Here is a 10,399-nt window from a genome sequence, read left to right as displayed (position 1 = left end):
AAGGCAGATAAGGGGCCTGATCAGGAATGACTTTGTGTGGCTTCTTAAAGGGGTTTGCATTTTCTCCTGTTACAAGCAACAGAGACCCACTCTCCAGTTTTAAACCTCTGAGCAACATGATCAGTTTTGCATGTTTGTAATATTACTCTGAAATGAGTTTGAAGTAATTCAAACCTAAAGGCAGGTCTGGGAGACTATTTCAATAATCCCTGTGATGGAGGCCTTAACTGTTGACTTCTGGGCAGGGAGAGGAAAGGAATGGCTTTACCTAGAAATGGGTTTGAAGAGGAAAAAAAAGTAGTCCTGTTATAAACACAATGAGTTTGATGTGATCATGCTATATCTAAACTGCTATCCACACACACATTTGAGAGGTCCACATCTATGATCTTATCACAGATGGTCTTAAATTATAGTTATTTTTGTGACCTAGGTTAAAGTTTAACTTTTCTTCACTTCAGGACTTTTCAGTGCCTCCACTATGCTATATCACGAATGCAGAGGGAGGATATAAGATGCAGTGTTTACCACACTTAATCGAACAAGAGTATTTCCCCCAGCTTACTAACATGTCTTAGGACAATGGGGCTACCTGCTGTTCTAGAAGTTTTCAACTATATTAAGATTAAAAAACAACAGTTTTTTGAACTGGCTCAAAAGCAATTAGAAAGCAGACCAAAAGGAGCTTAAATAATCAGCAAGGTGTAAAGAATGAGCCTTGCCTGGCTCATGTTCTTAACAAGTGGTAAGAATGGAGAGATCTGCCTAGTGTTAAGGACCCTGTGAAATATACTATCAAAGTAAAACAGATGTAGAGGTTGCTTAAAAAGCCAACTATGTCCAAAAAAGGTAAGCACACAAATAAGTGTAATTTAAGACCATTTGTGATAAGACCATAATATGGTGCAAACAAAATTACGAGAAGACAGTCAGGGTCAGAGCCAGAAAAAAAAAATTATTATGAGAAGGTAAAGATCACTTCTTACTTGGATTATCTAGATAGCCTTTAAACAAATTATTTATTTATTTGGCTGCCCCAGGTTTTAGTTGCTGCATTTGGGATCTTTGATCTTTGTCAAAACATGTGGGATCTTCAGGTGCAGCATGCAAGCTTGTGGGATCTAGTTCCCTGACCAGAGATCGAACCCAGGCCCCCTGCTTTGGGAGTGTGGAGTCTTAGCCACTGGACCACCAGGGAAATCCCTTATCTGTATAGTCTTCACAGAGGAAGTAACATTTGAATTGGGTCTTGAAGATATCTGTACAGCCTGAGAGAAAGCAATAGAAAACAGAGAACAGTAGGCAGAGGATGGCGTAATGATGGCTCAGTTTGACTGGAGCATGGGTTATATAGAAAAGAGTCTTGATTTGTAACACTAGAAAAGACAGCTGGTGCCAGACCCTGAGAGAACTTGAATACCAGGCTGAAAAGTCAGGCTTTATTTGATGGGAAATGGGAAAACACTGATTAAAAAGAAAAAAAAAAAAAAACTTTATTGAGGTAGTACTGACATACGATAAACTACGCATTTCCAAGTGTAGATTTGATAAGTTTTGGTATGTGTACACACTCATGAAACCATCACCAAGGTAATGAATACATCCAATTACCTTCTACTGAAAGATTTCAAAAGAATGGTAATCAAAGCAATGCTTTGGGAGAATGATTCTTAGTTTTTAAATAGTAAGTGCTCCCATCTGACACATTTTTAAAGGAATTTTTATTTTTTAATTATTTGTTTTTGGTGTGCTGGGTCTTCGTTGCTACACAGGCTTTCTCTAGTTGCAGCAAGTGAGGGCTACTCCCTAGCTGTGGTACATAAGCTTCTCACCGCAGTGGCTTCTCTTGTTGTGGAGCACACGCTCTTGAGTGTGGGCTCAGTAGCTGTGGCACATGGGCTTAGTTGCCCTGCAGTGTGTGGAGTCTTCCTGGACCAGAGATGGAATCCATGTCTTCTGCACTGGCAGGCAGATTCTTAACCACTGCACCACCAGGGAAGTCCTGATACATTTTATTAAAGTTTTAAAATCTTGTTCAGTGGCATGTAAAATTTCAAAATGAATTATACCATATCCAAAAAGGGACAAAAAAAAAAAAAATAAGTCACAGCTTTGGCCAACTTGGTGGTAATATATGGGACAGACTGGAATGGGTCAAGCTTGCAACAGGATGATCAATTGAAAGCATAACTAGGTTTTATCAGTAGTCCCAGCAGGTGGTAATAAATTCTTGTAGGAAGAATCAGGACAAAAAGGAAGGAATAGTGAGAAAGACTAACCAGGGGCATAGAACTGAAGAGAGGGAGAAGGGAAAAATGACTGAGGCTTTGAGTTAGTTGGATGGCAATCTGAGAAAGTGTGGGGATAAGAAAGGTCGATAGAAATAAAGAGTTAGAGTTTGTGGGTCTGGATTTAGGAAGAAGGAAAATAAGTCAGATTTAGGATTCACATTGAGGCGAAATGTAAAATAAGACTGGTTTGCCTTTGTGGGAAGCAGAATTAATGAAGAGAAAAAAGTCAAGCTAGAACTTTATGAATTTCAAACCACAGGGTCTCCAAATTGTTCAAGCAGTGCTTAACATATTCCAGGCATTAGGCTAAACCCTTCACAAAGTGTATTTATCATTTATCCCTCACAATAATCCTATCGTGGGAACACAGGCACAAAGGAATTGGATTACTTGCCCAATGTCACATGGTTTGTCTACAGTGAAATCAAGTTGTTAAAATCAGACAGTCTGAATGCATTCATGATTTCTGGGCTACAGTATCTCTTTCATGCAAATCACTTCAGCTCTCCTAGGACAGAGGGTGGCCTAGCAACAAACACAACACCCAGGCCAGAGCTGCCTTATCTATATGCCTAGCACCATATCCTCTGTCTCAAGGTATTACAGAACAGGGGAACTCCTTGGTGGTCCAGTGGTTAGGACCCTGCACTTTCACTGCTGTGGCCCGGTTGGGGAACTAAGGTCCTACAAGCTGTGTGGCATGGCCCCCAAGAAAGATACTACAGTATACTTGGAGCTAGATTCACATTCTGATGTTTTGTGGGCAACATAGAACAAAAAAGGGAGCTGGCATGGCTAAGAGGGGGAAGAATAAAAAGAGGGCACTGCTGACCTCTAATACTTATCATTCAGTTTATTTTTTTCCATTTTTATTGAGATATAATATTGTGTAAATTTAAGGCATACAATGCAATGATTTGATATTTATCTTTGTAAAATGATCACCATAATAAAGTTAGTTAACAAACCTATCACCTTACATAGCTACAATTTGTGTGTGTGTGTTGAGAATTTTAAAAATCTACTCCATTAGATTCAAATATATATTCTAGTATTGTTAACCATGTGCTTCCCTGGTGACTCAGCAGTAAAGAATCCGTCTGCAATGCAGGAAACATGAGTTCATACTCTGGATCAGGAAGATCCCCTGGAGGAGAAAATGGCAACCTATTCTGGTATTCTTGCCTGGGAAATCCTACTGAGAAGCCTACAGTCCATGTGGTTGCAAAACAGTTGGACACGACTGGTGACTGAACAAGATTGTTAACTATAGTCAACATGCTATACATTTCATCTCCAGAACTTTTCATCTCATAGGAAGTTTGTACCCTTTGACCACCTTCACCTATTTTCTCTACCCCAACCCCCAATCTCTGCCCTTGGCAACCAATCTGCTTCCTGTTGCTGTATCATTCAATTTAGATTGCACTTGCTGAAAATTAGATCAAATGCACAGAGAGAATTTTATTTCATGAACAGTACAGCATTAGTCAAAGTGAAAATAATGATTTCACCTAAGAGGTCAAATACCACAAAACTCACCATGTTGGGTTTATAGTAATGTAAGGGACAAAGAAATACATCAAGTATCTGAAGTTGGTAGCAAGAAAAGCTAATTTCTACTAAAAAGAAACATGAAATCTCATTTCTGGATTGCCAACCTAATTCATTGAAAAATAGAGGAAACAGCATAACTTGAAAAAGTCAAAATATATTAGCAGCACTATATCTTTATGTCTGTACATCTGGAGGAGCCAGATAGCTGGCTAGTTGAAGGGAGGGGATGTGGTTAGCTTTGTTAAACTTAAGCCAAAGCCATTAACGCCTCACTTAAACAGTAGTGCTTTTCTTCTTGATGTTTAGGTAAGTCATCTAGTTTCTGGAGTTTAGAGATGAAGAAGTCTCTACTTGATGACTGTCTATTAATCCATGAGATTATTAAGAACTGTTATGTGATACACAGACCATAGAAACCATATGTTTTACTTCCAATCACTTCCAATCGCTTGTAGCAGGACCAAGGAAATACACACCTCTATCAAATACTCAGGAGTCCCGGAGTTCACTGATTTGCCAAAGGTTTTAGAGAAAGTGTGGACTATGCAAGAACTAACAAACACTCAAACTAAATTCTGAAAAAAAGAGTCATCCTATCTACGGTTTCTTTTGGAATTATCAGGATTGCAATAGAGTTTAAATTACTCAAGGAGAAATGGTCATGGAGCTCTAGAGCAGAGGTCTGAAAACTTAAAGGGCCAGAGAGTAGATATTTTAGGTTTTACAGGACAGGCTATATGGTGTCTGCCATAGGTCAACTCTACAGTCACAATGCTACAACAGCCATAGGTAATATGTAAACAAGTGAGTGTAGTTGCATTAAAAAAAAACTTTCTTTAAAAAAAAAAATGCTGTGGGCTGATTTGGTCTGTGGGCTGTAATTCCCCAACCCTTACTCAAACGTGATGGTTCTCAAAATTTGTATGCACATCAGAATCACCAGTGGAACCAATTAAAAGGTAGGATCCTAGGCCCCAGTCTACCCCTACCAAAACAGAATCTCTAGGGATGCAGCCTGGAAATCAGCAACGCATACGGTTCACAAGTGGTAAGTGAACTGCACTCTGAGAAACACTGTGGCCTGTACACAGCTAGCTTCATCTAAACTAGGATGGCCCTACAGTCCCAGAAGGGGGCCAGCACTTCCTGTATTCTGTAGTGATAGAAATGCAGTGAGTACTCTATTGCTCTTTGGGCTTTCTAATAGAAAAGCAGATGAACAGACTGCTATTTTCTTGCTTCCAGCCTTGACAATACATAAAATAATTTGGCTCCAGTGAAATTAACATGACATTTACGTTATGAATTTAAAATAAAATCCTCAAGTTAAAATAACAAGATTTTCTAAACCAAAGATCTCCCTGGAATGCTTTAGACAGCAAAATTAGTAGACAAGATGCCTTATCGGAGGATGGCGCTAAATCTGATGGAATGGTTCACTGTGGGCTCCCTTTTCCCCCACACTATCTCCAGCAACCTGCCCTGTTGCCTGGAACTCCACTTCTAAAGTCATTACTTTGTGTCTGGAGGTATTTGTTGCACTAAAAATCTCATTAAAACTACTGCGTCACTGTGGAAGCCCCCTCATGTAAAAACAGAAAGTATAAAAATCTCTGTAGACCTCTGGGAGATGCTCCTAACTTTAACAATCAGTAGAAAAGAGATTATTCAGCTAAATTCAGTGCTGTCCAAGAGAAAGAGGGTTTTGATTTGGTTGTTTGTTGATTTTAATCACCAGAGATCAATCATCCAATCAGGCAAAGAAGTCCTGTTCAGGCTGGGAAACAGCTCCATCTCTTCTTCAGCCCTCCAGATTTTCCTAGGAAAGACAATGAATATCCTACAGTCAAAGGGATGGTCTTCAGGAATTCCCTTAAGAAACCAGAAGGACCTGCAGACACTTCAAGGGAAGGCAGCTCCTACTAAGGCTTTTGCTCATCCTGGAAATGAAGAGACATGCTTCACAGAGCAGATGCTCTAAGGCACAGGCTTAGAACGCCGCCTGTCGTTACCACTACAGCAGATGTCGTTGTTCTTAGTTAGACAATAGTAAGATGATTCTGAACTTCCTCAACACACACCCAAAAGATGTTAGGGGAAGAAGACCCAGAAACTTACCAAGGGGTAGAGCAAAGTCAGACTGACGTTACAACCTCACCATAATTATAACCATAGATGATTATGTGAAGGAAATAGAAATTAGTTTGACAAAGTTAGCAGTCAATATTTTAGGCAACCTGCCTCTGGGGTCCAGGGCTTCCCTGGTAGCTCAGCGGTAAAGAATCTGCCTGCAATGCAGGAGACAATGCAAGAGATGCAGCTTCGATTTCTGGGTCAGGAAGATCCTCTGGAGGAGGGCATGGCAACCCACTTCAGTATTCTTGTCTGGAGAATCCCATGGACAGAGAAGCCTGGTAGGCTACAGTCCATAGGGTTGCAAAGAGTTGGCCGTGACTGAAGCGACTTAGCATGCATGCATGCACGCATAACTTTGGGGTCCAAGACCTGCTGGCTGAGCTTCTGACTGCTCTCCTTTTCCATGGCAAAAAAACCCCCGAATAATCCTGTCATTTTCAGCAAAGCTGGAGGGCCTATTTTCCTGCATGGTTTCCAACTGACAGAAAGAACCATGAACTGGAGTCTCAGGCATTAATATTAATATGAAAACAATGCCAACGCCCAGCAAAGCCAGGAGTCCAAAATACTTACCCATCCTCCCTGGCCCTGGATGTATTCTCGGATGGCAGTGTCGCCATTGATCATATTCGCCATGGGCCTCGCCACCTGTCTTGCCACCTCAGGAGCCATGCTGGCCACACGTTCAAGAAGTTTCACTAACACTGCCAGAAAGGCTCTCTCGTAAGCCAAGCTGGAATCTTGGGCACACCAGGCATTGCTGAGCGATTTTACTGTGTTCTGAAGTACAGCTCCTGCCTGGGGAAAGACAGAGGATCTATCAGTGGAGTATCACTAAACAAGTACAGGAGGCTACAGTTGCAGGAATCCAGTAAAGCAAGTGTTTCTCAAAGAACAGCAAGGACACATTGGTTGTATCTAAGGTAATCTTTTTTTCCCCCTTGGTCATATTTTTAATTAAGTAAATTTATTTTGAGATAGTATTTTTTTCAAACTTTTTATTTTGTATTGGGGTATATCATATTAACAATGTTGTGAGTTTCAGGTGAACAGCGAAGAGACTCAACCATATATATACATGTATCCATTCTTCCCCCAACTCCCCTCCTATCCATAAGGTAATCTGAAGGAGTAAATGGATAAACTTTTCTTATTTTAATATTTTTTAATTTATTGCAATGGGTATTAGAAAAAAGAAAAAAACACAAGTAGCTCATCAAACCCACAATTTGCTCAGGATGAACAAAATGATTAAAGGGGAAAAAAAAGATTTGAAAGAAAAATCCTAAGTACATGACAGTAGAGCTGGTCAAATTCTGAATGTCTGGCTTAAATGACTGAAGTCTGAGAAACTCTAAAGTAAAAAATAGATTAAGCTTTTCCTCTTCCTTTATCCTTCCCCAAAAGTTTGATCCAAAAGCCATTATTTGGGGCCAGCGAAAGTGAAAGTTGCTCAGTCGTGTCCGACTCTTTGCGATCCCATGGACTATACAGTCAGTGGAATTCTCCAGGTCAGAATACTGGAGTGGGTAGCCTTTTCCTTCTCCAGGGGCTCTTCCCAACCCAGGGATCAAATCTAGGTCTCCCACATTGCAGGTGGATTCTTTACCAGCTGAGCCACAAGGGAAGCCCTAGGTGGGGCCAATAAAGATTCCTGTGGTATGGCATAGAGGGCCCATGGTTGTCAGAACAGGGTGTTAGAACCAAAGAAGCTGAGAAGGGCATCCACAGAGAGAATGCCTATATCCTGGTTTCCAAATTTCATTCTCTGTAAAAAGAAATCAGAGTTCCCTGGAAAATGGCTAATTTCAGGTTGGGGCTTGGAAAATACAAGATCTTCTGTAAAAGAAATTAAAGTAGTACTCAGAGAATGATAGGGACATGCCAAAATCACAGTTCAGATTGAAAGGACTACTACCGGTAGAATCTGGGGCAATTTGGGCATACAAATAAATAATGATAGCAATAGATTATAACCCATTGAATAAAGTAGGAATTCATGAGTCCACATTGAAATAAAAAAATAAGGTCAAAATGTGAAAAGGCAGTTAATTTTATGGTGACGGAGAGAAACCAGACATTTGGTGGTGAGCATGCTGTGGTGTATACAGAAATGGAATTATGTGATACACATGGAACTTGGACTTCCCTGGGGGCTCACAGAGTAAAGAATCTGCCTGCAATGCCTGAGACCTGGGTTTGATCCCTGAATGGATCCCCTGGAGAAGGGAATGGCAACCCACTCCAGTATTCTTGCCTGGAGAATCCCCATGGACAGAGGAGCCTGGTGGGCTACAGTCCAAGAGGTCACAAAGGATCAGACACGACTGAGTGACTAAGCACACACACAGTTTCCTTATCTGCTTAAATGGATATTAAGTCAGAAAATTGAGGACCGATCAGCAGTCCCCAACTTTTTTGGCACCACGGGCCAGTTTCGTGGAAGACTATTTTTCCACAGACTAGGGGTGGGGGGATGGTTTCAAGATGATTTAAGCACATTACATTTATTGTGTACTTTATTTCTATTATTATTACATCAGCTCCACCTCAGGTCATCAGGGATTAGATCTTACAGGTTGGGGTCACCTGGCCTATAGGTTCTACAATCTAAGTTGTGTCAATACAGCAAGTGGACAAAATTGGGTTAGATGTTTGCTCTCACAATGTTATACATACATGGGGAGAAGCTGCACTACAATTGTTTCTATGATGCCTCATAGAGTAGTGTAAGGATTAAATGAGATAATAAGTATAAAACATTTAGAATATTGTCTGACACATGGTAATGAGTTAATACTAGCTGTCATTATTGATATTAATCAGCAACCTCTTCTAAAACATGGTCTATGGTATTTATATCCAATACAGAATCCAAGAATCAGGACTCTGATGAAAAGCCAGATACACCTAAGTGGGCTGCTGTAAGTACTTATTCCCCATTGCATCAGACTTGTCAAATGCCTGTCCTTCCTATATATAATTTTATTGCTGGATCCTGAGGGGAAAAAAGATGCCCACTACCAACAAAATAAAGGCTTCCCTTGTGACTGAGCTGGTAAAAAATCCGCCTGCAATGCAGGAGACCTGGGTTCGATCCCTGGGTCAGGAAGATCCCCTTGGAGAAGGGAAAGGCTACCCATTCCAGTATTCTGACCTGTAGAATTCTATGGACTGTATAGTCCGTGGGGTCACAGAGAGTTGGGACGTGACTGGGAGACTTTCACTTTCACCAGCAAAATATTTTAAAAGGTGCTAAAAGAATAGAATGTTTTACCAAGAATAAAGTTCTATATATATATATACACACACATATACATATATAGAGAGAGTATATATATATTTACACACACACACACTCTATGCCATAAAGCACAGCTCTGATGAAAAACAATCAGAAACAATCAGAAGGCTGATGAGCCTGTGGAAAAAGCTATTCACCTCAATACCACCTTGTCTTTGATCAACTGCTAAAGACTTGGAATTGAAGAATTCCTGCTGTATCTCCTTGGATGCAGTAAGCCCTCAAATCTTTCATAGAACATTTGTAGTCACAGTTGTATAGGCGTAGTAAGAGAACAGTGTCTGAAATAGAATAAACAAGAAGCTAAAAATAGAAAGAAGTAGTGGAAACTTACCTGTCCCCGAATGGTTTCTGCGATGACATTTTTGGCAGAAGCTTCCAATTCTCCATTGAATTTGTCACCCAGCATCCGAAGGCGACCCGCAATGATGGCCACATCAAAAGAGGAAACCTCCCCTGAAACATATGGGGCACAGTCACATTTATCACAATGCCTGAAGCGATGGCAAGCCCCAGGGACCTGGGCATTGAAGAAAGTTCTCTAGACTTTTAAACAATCCAGTCCTCATCCTCCCAAGAAAATCTTTAATATAGTGTCAACACCAATAGACAAAAAATTCTGCCTTCACTGAGAATCTCTTTCCCTGCTACAAGGACTCCAGATATTGAAAACTTAGCTTGCCTTTTGCTACTTCAGAGGAAATAAGCAGATTCAGATTCTCTTACTGACCTGCAATTACCACCTCAGGCCCAGAAGCCTTACCTGAATCTGTTTCGTCTTCACTTTGTAGGGTCCGGTTACCAACCTGCCAAGCGGGGCCTAAGAAGTCAGCGAGGAGAGAATCCACTATGCATTCTGTTTGCTCCTCAAAAGTTCGGGGGCTCTTCATTTTAGATGTATGTTTGCAGTCAAGTTTTGCTTTCCTACAGAGCAAGCAATTCAGTTCAGCAGGGAAGTCAGAAACCCTGGTGAACCAGATGTGTCCTCACGTAAAGTTACTTAGTGGGATGTGGAGTCTTTTCTTACACCTGTCCTCAAAACAGCTGCTCAGAAAGGGGAAGACTTCTGTAGAGCTCACCCACACACAACTGGAGAGGTTTGTTGAAGACT

At 40.8% G+C, this 10,399-nt stretch overlaps 1 protein-coding gene across 1 annotated transcript; it reads right to left on the bottom strand.

Moving 5' to 3' along the window:
* Nucleotides 1-3,124: 3,124 nt before the first annotated feature.
* On the bottom strand, nucleotides 3,125-10,399 carry BCL2L15 (BCL2 like 15). Its single transcript, XM_061121111.1, has 4 exons — nucleotides 10,052-10,399; nucleotides 9,623-9,744; nucleotides 6,558-6,782; nucleotides 3,125-5,667 (listed from the first exon to the last, which is right to left on the bottom strand). The coding sequence occupies exons 1-4, from the start codon at nucleotides 10,176-10,178 to the stop codon at nucleotides 5,650-5,652; spliced, it is 492 nt and encodes a 163-aa protein (XP_060977094.1). The 5' UTR covers nucleotides 10,179-10,399; the 3' UTR covers nucleotides 3,125-5,649.

Source organism: Dama dama, chromosome 20, assembly GCF_033118175.1.
Source record: "Dama dama isolate Ldn47 chromosome 20, ASM3311817v1, whole genome shotgun sequence".
NCBI lineage: Eukaryota > Metazoa > Chordata > Mammalia > Artiodactyla > Cervidae > Dama > Dama dama.
The sequence above is the reverse complement of the archived record's forward strand: the minus strand, read 5'-3'. Positions and strand labels throughout refer to the sequence as shown.